At 63.0% G+C, this 12,407-nt stretch overlaps 1 protein-coding gene across 3 annotated transcripts; it reads right to left on the bottom strand.

Annotated features, from left to right (window-relative positions):
• Positions 1-67: 67 nt before the first annotated feature.
• On the bottom strand, positions 68-10,923 carry ZNF512B (zinc finger protein 512B). Of its 3 annotated transcripts, none has more exons than XM_031433379.2 (17): positions 10,857-10,923; positions 8,793-8,918; positions 8,386-8,528; positions 7,946-8,074; positions 7,188-7,828; positions 6,856-7,082; positions 6,685-6,756; positions 6,439-6,585; positions 6,201-6,325; positions 6,036-6,128; positions 5,726-5,824; positions 5,474-5,644; positions 5,035-5,229; positions 4,753-4,854; positions 4,389-4,451; positions 3,786-3,884; positions 68-3,537 (listed from the first exon to the last, which is right to left on the bottom strand). In XM_031433379.2, exons 2-17 carry the CDS (start codon positions 8,914-8,916, stop codon positions 3,289-3,291), a joined length of 2,679 nt encoding a protein of 892 aa, XP_031289239.1. In that variant the 5' UTR covers positions 8,917-8,918; positions 10,857-10,923; the 3' UTR covers positions 68-3,288. The 3 variants fall into 3 exon arrangements, with proteins under 3 accessions (XP_031289239.1, XP_031289240.1, XP_010995300.2); XM_031433380.2 differs by lacking the exon at positions 10,857-10,923 and adding an exon at positions 9,266-10,394; XM_010996998.3 differs by lacking the exon at positions 10,857-10,923 and having other exon boundaries at positions 8,793-9,256.
• Positions 10,924-12,407: the final 1,484 nt, after the last annotated feature.

The raw sequence follows: 12,407 nt of genomic DNA, 5'->3' as shown, positions 1-12,407 counted from the left end.
CGCTACGGCCATGGGAGAAAGGACCCCCAACCCGCGCTTTACCACAAACTCAGACGTACAAAACCCCTGGAAAAAAAATCAATAAACATTTATTTGATACAGTCATTTTTAATACATACAGGTGATGGCCCACCCCCGCACCACTTGGGACCGAGGGGCGGGAACGAGGACCGGGGACAGATGGTCACTAGGCGGGCAGGGCCCGAGCTCACCGTCAAAACATCTTGCAAATAAACACTTTGTAGATAGAATATATATGTATATATATGGTTACAAGTGATAGCTGGAACCTCTCTTCGAAATGCACTTATTACGGAGAACTGGCATTAGAAAACCCAAAGTACAGGATGTGTGGCTGCCACGCTGGAGGTGCTGGCTGCCCCCAGGCCCTCAGGGTAGCTGCCTGGGGCCCTTCGAGGGGGCGCACGAGAACAGGCCCCCTCCCCGAAGGCCAGGGTGCACCCATTCTTTCCCTTCCAAACAGAGAGACAGGAGGGGGGCGACCACTGCGAGGGCCACCAGTCACACCAGGGGACACTTGTCTGCCCTTGCACAAGCAGAAAAGTGCATCCTATTTGTGTGAAGTGTCGGTCTCTTGAGTCATCCCTTTCCTGTTCTCAGGGCAAGGGGGTGGGCTGGGCCAGAGGTAGATCTTCAGAAAGGGACCTGACATTGTGCCCTAGGCTTGGGTCTCAAGCAGAGTCCACGCCCACCTGGTGAGGGGGGTCTGCCACTTGGGTCCCTCTCGCTGAAGGTGTCAGTCAAGGGCAGGTGGCTACCTGGCTGCATTCCCACCAGTGTGGGAAGTGGGCAGATCCCACTGAGCCACCCAGGGCTCTGCCTCAGTGGGAGGAGGGCTCTGCACACCAGCGAGCCACTGCCACCCACCAGCCAGAGCAGGGGGAGCAGGGAGGGAAAAGGGAGGGAGAGCCCACTTTTGGCAGCAGTCCCCATGCCCACTTTAAAGACAAAGAAGAGGGTTAAAGTGCTAAACATTAAGTTACCCAAGATCCCACCTCTTCCCACACATCTCAGAGGGTTCCCGTGCCAGGGACCACACGTGGACTTCAGGGGGTGACAATGAAACTCATCCCCCAGCCGAAACCAGCCCCTGCTCTCCAAGGGCCAACAAGTACCTGAGAGGCCAGGGTGGGTGGCTGTCCCTAGCAGAGGTGTTGAGGTCCCACCTTCTCCAGCCCTCGGTGACAAGGACAAAGGGCACGTGGGGCTCCTGCCAGCACCTGCTCCCCGGCCCACAACGAGGCTGCTCCTGCAGTAGCTGCCCAACCCACCTCTACCTCCACCAGCTGCACACCAGTGACACCCAGGAACACAGGAAAGCAAGCCCTCTTGCCCCAAAACCCACGCCGCTTGCCTAAGCTTCGATGCTGGACCAAACCTCCATCTGCCCAAGCCTCCACCCATGGATCTCATCAGGTGCCAGGGAGTCCACGTCTCTCCCCTCCCCACATATCAGGCCAGGACGGCCTTAGGTCAGAGCATTCTAACCAAAGGAAGAAGCCGGAGACGGGCAGCATGGCAACTCAGCCCTAGAGCCCTCCTGGAAACTGTCTTCCGAGTGCAGGGTGAAGAGAACTGAGCCCACACTGGAGCCCCTCCTCTCCAGGGGCTGGGGGCAGAGGGCTGCCCAGTCAGCACTGCCTCCCTGAGCAGGGGAGGGACCCCAGCCCGGCCCCCAGAACCACCGTCGGCACCAGGAAACCCTTAGCACCAAAATGTCAGATTGTTGTGAATTTTTGTATAAAAAACAGAATAAAAAAAAGGTTGTCACTTGTCACAGCCACAAGACTGGCATCCACTACACCCAGGAGACACACGCACACGGGCAAATATCAAAATTCACATCATCCAGGATCGGCAAGGCCGAGCCCTCAGCCCACCCCCACCCCCCAGGCTCCATTCAAATTCAGCGGCTCTGAGCATCCCCCGTCCCTGCAATGCCACATCGGAACGTGGGGCCCAGGCAGGAGCCCAGAATCCATGGGGCTGCTTCCTCAGGGTGCCTGGACTCCACCTGAACCAACCTGCAGACCTCACCATCCTTGGGGCAGCAGAGGGAGCCAGGACAGAGCCCTGGAGCTGCCACCACCCTGCTGTGACCTTGGCCAAGCTCCCTTGCCAGCCTTCAGCTCTCATTTCAAAAGGCCACACAACCAGAAACGAAAGAGCAGGTAAAAAGGGTGCAAGGAGGCGCCCATGGGAGCTTGGCCATGGGCCAACCCAGACCAGCAGGCAGAAGGCTGCTTCCCACAGTGGTCACTACTCAGAGCCAAGCCCCCATTCCCTGCCCCACATGGCTGTGGGCCCCACATGACTCCAGAACCCAGCCTGGCCCATCCCTAACCCAGCAGGCTGCCCAACCTAGGCCAATGGCATTAGCAATGCTGGAGGCTGAGACCAGAGATGGCTTCACGGGGCCCCTCACCACTGCTCCCGCGGCCCTGCAGTGGGAGAAGCAGAGCCGCTCTCTTGCCTCAAGCAGGGAGCACTACTGGGGATGGCAGAGCAGGGCTGCCTCCCACCACCGGGCCAGTGGGACAGGGGCTCGGGCCCAGCAAGGGTTGTACAGCAGGGGAGGGTGGGCCCAGAGAGGTAGAGAGAAGTGCAGGAACCAGAAGATGGCTGGGGGAATGTGGGGGGGTCATGGGAGGAGGGACCTTGGTGGGGGGTTGGGGGGTCGGGTAGGGCTGGATGGGGCGGGGCACAGTTGAGGTGGGAGGTGGAGAGTTGGGAGGGCTGTCAGATCAGCACGGCAGCTGTCAGACTTGGGGTCTGTCCTGGGAGGTAGCTGTGGGGTGCTGGGGTTCCAGTGTCAGGTCAAGAAGTGAGGCAGCCCAGAACCACAGGGCACCAGGCACTCCCAAGCCTTGGGCCCAAGGAAGCAGGTAGGGCATGAAGCTCACACACCAAGGGCCAGAAGGCCATCTGCCCGCTCCACGCTGCCCCCAGGGCACTGAGACCCAGGCCACAGGCCCTCCTCCTGGCCATCCAGGACCAGACTCTGCCGGCTGGGAACGTCCCTGCAGACTACTGCACCGGGAGCCCCTGCCCGGCAGCCCCAGCCCAGCGTGCCCTGCAGTGGCCTATACAGGGGAAGGGCCACCTTCGAGGGAGAGAGAGAATGGGCTGGCCGCCCCCACTGGACAGATGAATAGGCAGGGGTGGGGGGTGGAGACCTGGAGGATGGGAGGTTCCAGAGCCCCACCCTGGACACAGGGGCTTGGCCAGCGTGGGGACTGGGCCCCACCCACCTGCCAAGCTCCAAGCTCACTTCTCAGGTGCCTTGCTGGCTCCCACCTTCCGGCCAGCGGAGCCCCGGGCCCCCTTGTCTCTGCCTCCTGGGGGCCAGTCGTCCTGGCGAGGAGGTGTCCTGGGTGCCAGCTCCTCAGGGGGCCGTTCCTTGGGCTTGCGGCCCCGCTTCTTTCCACCAGCCAGACTCTTCTCCTCCTTCTTGGGCACCGGAGAGTCCAGGCCTTTGTGTCTGGGAGGCGGGTCTGCCGAAGTCCGGAACCAGTTCTGGGAGAGAAGAGCAGTGATGGAGAGACTCTGTGGCCGAGGACACCGAAGGGCTGAGTGGCCGGGGACCCAGGGTCTGGGGCTCCCAAGCCTCTCAGCACTTCCAGGGAAGCCAGATGCCACTTGCTCTAAGACCACACGAGCTGCCACCCGGACACCCCTCACCCAGCCTGGCCCCTCCATGGGGCCAACTGGTCTAGCCACAGGCCCAGCAGGGCTCTCACGCCAGGACCCCGTCCCTGCCCCACCTCCGCGTGGGTCTTGAGGATGTGGTACTTGACACCGCTCTCTGAGCCGAACTCCTTGGGACACAGCAGGCAGCAGTACTTCCCCACCAGGTGGTCCCCCTGGAAGGCAAGGGGCAGTCTGGCCCCAGAGGTTGGCGCCCACCCCAGCCCTTGGAGGACCAGAAGTACCCAGATGTAGCCAGGACCCCCCACCTACCCCTTTGGCTACAGGATCAGGGGCAACTGCAGCTTATCTGGACAGGTAGCCAATGGGCGGGCTTCAGGGACCCACAAAGCCACTCTGGCAGGGCCACCAAGTTGCCCTGATGCGGGGGAGGAGAGGGACGAGGAGAGGGTAGGGAGAGGCAGGTGTCCCAGGGAATGCCCTCACCCCAAGCCCAGGTCGGTGTGCCCACCTGTCCCGGTACAGACAAGGAACCCCCATGGCGGGACAACAACCCAGGACTGACTGGCCAACAGCTAGGGCTCGGGGTGGTGCGGGTCCTGGGCTGGGTTGGCCATTAGCCCCACAGGGGCAGGGCGCACACCCAATGTGTGGGGACCCCAGGGGGAGCTGGGAGCACTGAGGACACATCGTGCCCAGGAGAGGGCCTGTGGACTGACCTTGCTGCAGCTGGCCAGATGGGCCTTGAGGCCAGACACACTGGAGTAGATAGCTTCGCAGCACTGGGGGCAAAGGGCAACCATCGGGGAGGGCCTTCCTGGAGGTACCCCCACACAAATGGACACTCCTTGCTCCAGCCTTTGGGACCTGGGGTCCCTCTGGGGCAAGTGGCAGGCTTGACCCCAGGAGTCATGAGGTGTGGGCAGGCCAGGCTATGAGGACTGAGGTCGAGGCCTCTCAGCCTGCAAGATTCCATCTGAGGCCCCTGTGGGGGCCACGTGGAGGGCTCCCCTCCAGGCCACATCTGGGCCCTCCATCCCAACTCCCAGTGTCCACAAGCCCACCCCAGCCTCCCCAGCTCACATCATTGGGGCAGTTGACATGGCCCTTCTCCTTGACCTCGTTCTTCCACGCCTCCAGCAGCTGGGGGTTCAGCACAGGGAGGCCTGGCCGAGTGTAGTTGAGCTGCAGAAGCCAACGGGCACCAGTGTGAGCGCCAACCGACATGTCCAGCTGCTCTGAGAAAGTCCTCAGCTGGGTCCTCCATGGACCGGAGGCTTGCCCAGGGGGTGAGCAGACAGCCCAGTCACAGGGGGCTTCAGGCTGGGGCATGTCCTGCTCAGAGACCAGGAGGCTGTGGCTCACCCTCGCGGTCTCAGGCACCAGGTCATCCTTCATCCGCCGCTTGGTCCAGTCCCGGGCCAGCTCATCCTCCGCGATCTCCTGCAGGTGGAACACGGCAACCTGGGCCGACGTGCGGCGGATGCGGCCACTGGGGGTCCGCTCGACACCCAACAGGTCCTCAGCCTCGGAGGGCTTGTCCTCGGGCTCCTCAGGGGGCTGCAGGGTGAGGAGGCCAGGTGAGCCACAGGAGCCATGCGCTTGGAGGTGTGGGGACTGGGGGCACATGCCACAGAGAGGGAACACATGAGCAAGCATGCTGGGGACACGGGGGCCCATCCAGGCTCACTGCCCCGGTATAGGTGGCTGGCAGGAAGGGAAGGGACTGCAAACGCAGCAGGCAGCAGATGGACATGTCTGCCCAGTGCCCGAGGGATGGGGGAGCCGGGCTGCGGCCGCTCACCGGGGCCATGTGCTCTGAGCGCACGTGGTAGTCGTGGCCAGCCTTGGAGCGGTAGGTCTTGCCGCAGTGGGCGCAGGGGAAGGAGGGGCTCTCCACCTCACAGGGCGGTTTCCCGCAGCGTCGCTGGTGGTACTGGTAGCCCATGAGGCTGGAGAAGGCGGCCCCGCAGCCCTAGGGTTCCGGGGTCAGGTAAGTGGCCAGTGAGGGTCGGCCGCATCCTACACGGTGCCCACACCCGGGCTGCCCACTGACCTCCTGCGGACAGCGCAGCCGCCCCATCTGCTTCAGCACCTTCCGCAGCCGCTCCCGCTCCTCCTGCTCGCTCCCCTCTGAGGCCTCGGCATCCGAGGGCTAGGGGGCAGGCCCAGCCTCAGTGCCCCCTGCCCCCACAGGACCCCTGTCCCGCGGCTGGGGCACGGGCATCCCCGGTCAGGTATGGGAGCCACTAAGCCCTGCAGTGGTGTGCTGACGAGAGGTGAGTGGTCAGTGCTGGGCAGGTGGGTGGGTCGGAAAACAGCGGTCAGTGGGCGGGGCTGGAAGGCAGCTGGGCCCACTGGTGTACCTTGGCGCTGTGCTCAGCCATGGTGTGGTAGTTGAGGCCGGCCTTGGACTTGAACTGCTTCCGGCAGTGCTGGCACTTAAGTGCATCCTGCAGCTGCAGCCAGGACCCACCTGTGAGAAGCTGGCCCCGGGGTGCCCCTTCCCGGCACTCCGGGGGCAGCCTTACCTTCTGGCACACTTCCATGTGCTTTTTGAGCCCCACGAGGGTCTTTCGGGTGACCACATTGCAGGTGGGACAGACAGCCTCACCTCGTTCGTGGATGGCTCGTTGCCACTGCTCCTCAGGGCCACCTGTAGGGTCAGAGCCAGAGCCTCAGGGCCCACACTCAGCCTCCGTCCCTGTGGTTCAGGATCTGCCCCACAGTCGAGACCTGGCCTGGGCCCCACCACATGGCAGCCCCCACCTGGGGCTGGGTGGGCCACAGGGGCCGGCACCTCCTTGCTGACAGCGCTGGTGGGGGCCGGCACCTTCTTCCGCATGTCCTCGGGGCCCGGCCCCTCCTGCTTCTTGGCACGGTGAATGCGGGATTTGTCTTCCGCCTTGGCTAGGCCTGTGTGCACATGTAGGTGGAGCAGGTGTGGGCCAAGGGTGCCGGCACACCTGTACATGTGCTGAACCCCGCAGATGCCTGGCTGGCCTGAGGCCTCACCTTTGAGTCCGAAAGTCCCTGAGATGGACGGCTGCTCCCCTGTAAACTTCTTGGGTGTTTTCTGTTTCCTTCCTGACTCGGGGGAGAGAAAACAGGGACCAAGACTCTGGTCAAATAACCATCGGGAGGCACCGCCCCTGTCCCAGCCACTGGCCCCCGCCCTCATCTTACTGTGCTTTGTGCGCTCCGCACCCTCCTCAGGCGGGGACACAGAGCCCGAGGCCCTTAGCGCCTCCTTGCCTCCCAAGGGCCTGCTGCCCAGAGAAAGGGGGCTGCTGCTGGATTCTGTGCTCTGCTGGAGGGCCGAGCTCTGGCCGGTGGTGGCTGGGCCATACTCCCCGTTCTCCGGCCTCGCCTGCTTGGGTGGAATGGGGCAGGCATCCAGGCCATCTGCAGCCCTGCAGGGAGCAGGGAGGTGAGGGACAGGAGAGTCCACTCTGGGCCCTGTGACCCCCAGGCTGCAGCTGGAGGCACCAACCCCAACTCAGTAGGAGCCCCCGTACCTTTTCTTACCGCTGCTCCTCCCCGCGGCTCGAGGAGCCTTGTTCTCAGACTTGGTCAGCAGCACCATCTTGCAGGGCGGTGTGTGTCTGCTGATGGCAATAGGTCTGCTGACCGTCACTGGCTTACTGACCACAATGGGCCTGCTGACCGTCACCGGCTTTGTGACCGGCATGGGTTTTGTAACTGTCACGAGCTTTGTCATCGGCACTGGCTTGTTGATGGTCACCGGTTTGGTGACTGGCACCGGTTTGGTGACTGTCACTGGCTTGGCGATTGGCACAGACTTGGTGACAGGTATAGGCTTGTTGACTGGCATGGGCCGGCTGACCGTCACTGGCTTAGTGGCTGGCACAGGCCGGCTGACCGTCACTGGCTTGGTGACTGTCACAGGTCGGCTGACCGTCACTGGCTTGCTGATGCCGATAGGCTTGCTGATAGTGACAGGTTTGCTCACTCCAATGGGCTTGCTGACCCCAACGGGCCGACTGACGGTGACCGGCCGGCTAACTGGCCCAGGCTTGGGGGCAGGCAGAGGCCGGTCCATGTGGTTCCAAATCCGGTGCTTCTCTAGCTGGGTCTTGGAGGTGAATGCGGCCTCACAGAAGGGGCAGGGAAAGGTGAGCCTTTCTGAGATGGCACCCTGGGTGGAGAGGGCAGGTGTGGGGTGGGGTGCCCAGGCCTCTGCCCAGACACCCCTGAGCCCACAGCCAGGGCAGGGCAGGCCCCAGGCCTCCTCTTCCCCAGCCGCAGCCCTTACCCCTTGGCACCGCTGGTAATGGTACTTGAGCCCGTAGATGCTGGGGAACTCCAGCCAGCACCCAGAGTTTGGACACTTCACCCTCGAGTGCGCCTTGAACTCATCTTTCCACTGGTTCATCAGGGAGAGCTGGGCGTGGGAGAGGCCAGGCTGCTGACCCCACAGCTGCCCAGGCCTCTGCAGCGCCCTCCCCAGGCCAGAGCCCTGCAACCCTGGATTACAGTAGGAGGCAGGCCCCCTGAGGAGCCTCAGTGCACCAGACTGTTCCTTGAGCCCCACAGACACGATCCACTAGGCCCCAGGCCCTGCCCTGAAGCCCTGACACACAGAGCGGCCGGCTGATGTAGGCTGAGGGCTCGCTGCTGCTCGTGCAGGAGGCGAGGCAGCGGGCGTGCCAGGCAGACCCCCCAGGAGCCCCACCCAGCCCTCAGGGAGCTCACAGGAATGTCTCGGAGGGCCTGGCTCTCAGCTTTTGGACGCCCCTTTTTCTTCCCTTCTGTCCTGTCGCTGGCTGAACTTCCGGAGTCAAGGCAGAGTGGGCCCTGACTGGGCACCGTCTGCCCACCCCGGACCATCGGCAGCCCTGCAGCACACAACACACCGAGGCTCAGAGGCTGCATTCCCCACAGCCTCATTAGCCACCCAGGGGGCTAGTCAAGCCTGGAGCAGGGCATGGGGGGCAGGAGGCCACAGGCAGCCAAGGATAAGAACCCAGGACCCTGGGCTGCCTCCACCCTGGGAAGCTTCTTAGGAGCCCAGGCGGCCAGCTGGGCACCTAGAAGCTGACATCCACGGAGGTGCAGACCCAGCCCCGCTGCCCATGACCACCTGGCCTGACTCTTCTTACCTAGCTTTGGAGGGTCGTGGAGCATGGGAAGTCGGACCTCGTTCCGGCTGCCATCCTTCCCAGGTCCAGTCTTGCTGGACCCTGGAAGCCGGCGGCCTCCTCCAACACAAAAAGGATCGGTCATCTCTGCAGAGCAAGTGAACAGACCTATGAGGCCCATGAGGCCCAACTCAGGACTTGAAATGGGCTGTTCTTGAATCCTGCCCCCAGGTAGGTCCACTCTTTGGCCCAAGGAAGGGGAGCCGACCTACCTGTGCTTTTGGCCACAAGGGAAGCAGGTGATGGAGTGAGGGGTACTTCTGGTTTAGGGAAGGGGCTGCCCAGCCAAAGTCTCCCCAGACCCAGATGACCCAGGAGATACCGTCAGCTTGGAAAAATCTAACCCTCTTCTGAGACCCTCACCAGCCCCACGGGACTCCCTCTGTCTCCAGACACACAATCCCGGAGAGTGCGAGAATCAGAGAATCACGTACCTCCTACCTAGTGCTGGGCTGTGGGTGGCCCCGGGAGAGGTGCGGTGCCCTGGAGGAGGGAGGCCAATAATACCCCTCTGGGGGCCAATTATTACACCGGTGTGGCTGTTGGCCTATAGGCTGTGCTGGCCCGGTACCTTGGGACACCTTCCCCCACAGCCCCACCCAGACCCAAGGCAATGCCCCTGGACAAGAGCGGGTACCCTTGTATCCTTCTCCCCAGAACACAGATGGAAGGCAGCCAAGGTGGGCCCTGAGGGCCCCAGCCCACTCTCCAACTGCACACACACCCCTCCAGGGGGAGCAGACCAAGGACCCCGCAGCACCTGGTTCTAGTCCCTGTGCCAGCTGCATCACCCTACCTGACCCTCTTCTCGGCCCTGTTTCCAGCTGGGGGCCCTCCCACCAGAAGGAGGCCTCACACTGGACCCCTCAGCCACCCTCCACCTGGCTGACCTCCTCCTCATTTCCACCCTCAAGAGACTATCCATCCCCAATCTACAGGCCCCCCAAGCACCACTCCATAGACCACCAGCCACTGGCCACAGGGAACATTCCACTGCCCCAGGCTGGGCCTCTGTGGGCCTGTTCTGCTGGGGTCCCTACACCCTGAGAGCTGGGGGACTCTGAGTTCACTGAAGAAGGTAGTAGTGGTGGGGGTTCTGTGGGCAGGTGACCCCTCCCCTGGTGGTTTCCAACTAACATATCAGAGGGGATGGGAAGGAGCTGGTGTGCCTAGGAGGGTCCAGGGGCCATCTGGGCAGAGATCAGGAAAGTTACTGCCCACGGCCATGGAGATGCCTATACCCTGAGCCTGGGGGAGGTCTAGAGGGGTCGAAACAAACTTCTTTGAAGTCCTCACACTGCTGCTTCTGAGGTGACATGCTAGCATCAGTCACCCCAGCCCCGTGACGACCCCAGCCGTGGGGGCTGAGGGTGCCTGCTGAGCCCACCTTTCCAGTCTTTCTCCAGCTTAGGTGGAGAATTCAGAGTTCCCGGGCCTGGGGCAGAGGCTGGACTAGGAGTCAGAGACCCTCCTTCTATCTAGACCCTGTGACTGGCGCACCAAAAAGAGAAAGGACTTCCACCCTCCCAGAGGGCCCAGCAGGGTCGTAGAGGTGGGACCCTCGCCGAAGGGCTGGGGGGAAGGGGTGCCACGCGCTGACAGCAGGCGACGCTGGCAGCGGGACCGCGGCCAAGGCCGCTCGGCCCCGGGACCCCAGCCCAAGCCTGGGCGCGCAGATGAGGCGGGCCAGGGGACGCACACCTGGAGACTGGCCTCACCACCCACCTGTCACCTGTGCCGCGTGCGGGCCCGGCCTGGCTCCGGAAGGGCCGATCGCGGGCGCCTTTGGGGTGGGGGGGCCCAGAGGCAGTGAACCAAAATGGCGACTTTTTCTGGAGAAGGAGAAGGCAGGGACGCGGCGCCGGCGCCGGGCGCGGGGCGCGGAGCTGGGGTACGGGCGCGGCGGGGGCGGCAGGCTGGGGCCCCGGGCTCGGCCCCACGACCTGCGCTCGGGGTCAGGGTCGGGGGCGCGGCCGGCGCGGAGGCGGCCTGGGGGCGCGGCCGGGGGCGCGGCCGGGCGCTTACCTGCGGCGCGCAGCGGGCCAGGGCCGGGCAGGGGCCGGGGCCGGGCCGGGCCGGGCCGGGGCGCAGGGCGCGGGGTCCGGGCGGCGCAGGCTGCGCGCCGCGCTGCGCACATGCGCGCTCCCGCCCCTCCCACCTTTGACAGTTTTACTGTGGGGGGGAGGGGGCGAACTCTCGCGGTATTCCTGCAGCCGCTCCGCGACGGGGAGAGACGGGTCGGGGGAGGGGGCCCAAAGGGATAGCCCGCTCGCCCGGCTCCCGATCCGTTGCCTGCATGTGCTGAGCCACCAGTGCATGGTGGCCAGTTGTGCCGCTCGCAGGGCAGGAGGCGTTTTCCAGGCAATGGGGTAAACTGAGGCACGATAAGGCGCTGGGTACTGCCCCCTAAGCCCAGCGCGCAGGAACTGAAGGGACTGAATGTCTCTGAGTCCTGGCCCTGGGAAGGTGCGGCTGTGGCAGCCGCTGTCCGTTGGGACCTTGAACTCTTGGTCCCCACCGGCCTTCCCCCTGCAAAGCAGGATCTGGCCTCTTTTCCAACCTGTGACCATGTCTTCTTGTGGCCACCCTCAGGGAATCGCCTGGCCCCTGGCAGTGCCGAGGCAGTTTGAGGCCGTGGGCTTTATTGGGGTTACTGACCATTGGAGCAGTGTTTGTCTACTTTTGGGGGGGTAGTCCAAAATCAGCGGCCAGCACCTTGCTCCTCTGTGCCCCAGAACTGGGCTCTTGGCCAGGAAGGTCGTTTCAAGTCTAGGGGTGATGGGGCACCAGCCTCACCGAGACTTGAGAATGAATGAAGCAAGGAAGGAGTTGTAGTTGGGAAACAGAGGCACAAGGTGCACCCCTTCGCTGAGCCCCTTCCACCCGCTCTGTCCACACTGGAGCAGCTTTGGCTACACAGCTTGTGGGCAGGGCACAAAGGACAGGGGTAGATTTGGGGCCTGCTTCTTTCAAGGGACAAAGTGCCCACAGTGGGGCAAAGGCAGGGTGGGGCCCTCAGTGGGGAGGTAAGTTAGTCCTTCCCTTGGAAATCAGAGCCAGAGAGGCCCATGTGATCCTTCCCTCATCCCTGTGCCTGGGGTCAAGACATGCAGGACTTGGGGAGAGGGGTCAGTGTGTGTGCCCTGAAGTGCATCCAAGGCTGCCAGCTTTCCCTGTGTAAGTCATGTATGATGCATCTGTGTGACGATGTGTGTCAAGCAGTATTCTGTTTGGTGTCAGGGTATGTCTGTGTGTCCTGTACTAGGTGAGAAGGATGCCTATCGTGTTTTAGCATTCAGGTGATGTAGTGTGTAGGAAGGTGTCTGGGTCTCAGCCGGTGTTTGTCCAGGCAAAAGCGTGTCTGGTGATCAGGGCATCGTGTTATGTCATATGTGTTGTATATGGGGTGTGCTGCACCTGGTGTTTTTCTGTCTGTTAGGTGATCATGGGATGCTGGGACACTGTGTATCAGGTATGTTGTGGGTCTGGATGCTGGTGTCATTGTCTCTGTGTATGAGCGTCTGTGTGTCCAGACTGCAGCGGTCAGTTTCTGCCTCTGTGTATTTGCTCGTCTGG

This window comes from Camelus dromedarius, chromosome 18 (assembly GCF_036321535.1).
Source record: "Camelus dromedarius isolate mCamDro1 chromosome 18, mCamDro1.pat, whole genome shotgun sequence".
Lineage (NCBI taxonomy): Eukaryota > Metazoa > Chordata > Mammalia > Artiodactyla > Camelidae > Camelus > Camelus dromedarius.
This window is presented reverse-complemented; position numbering and strand designations above follow the sequence as displayed.

What these genes read in the sequence shown, in the direction of transcription:
- ZNF512B (XM_010996998.3), bottom strand. Translation starts at nt 8,952, where the DNA reads ATGGGCCTCATAGGTCTGTTCACTTGCTCTGCAGAGATGACCGATCCT. An exon ending in AGGAGCAGCGGTAAGAAAAG is followed by an intron (nt 7,083 to 7,187) that starts GTACGGGGGCTC and finishes TGCTCCCTGCAG; the next exon opens with GGCTGCAGATGGCCTGGATG. An exon ending in GGCTGCGCTGTCCGCAGGAG is followed by an intron (nt 5,645 to 5,725) that starts GTCAGTGGGCAG and finishes CCGGAACCCTAG; the next exon opens with GGCTGCGGGGCCGCCTTCTC.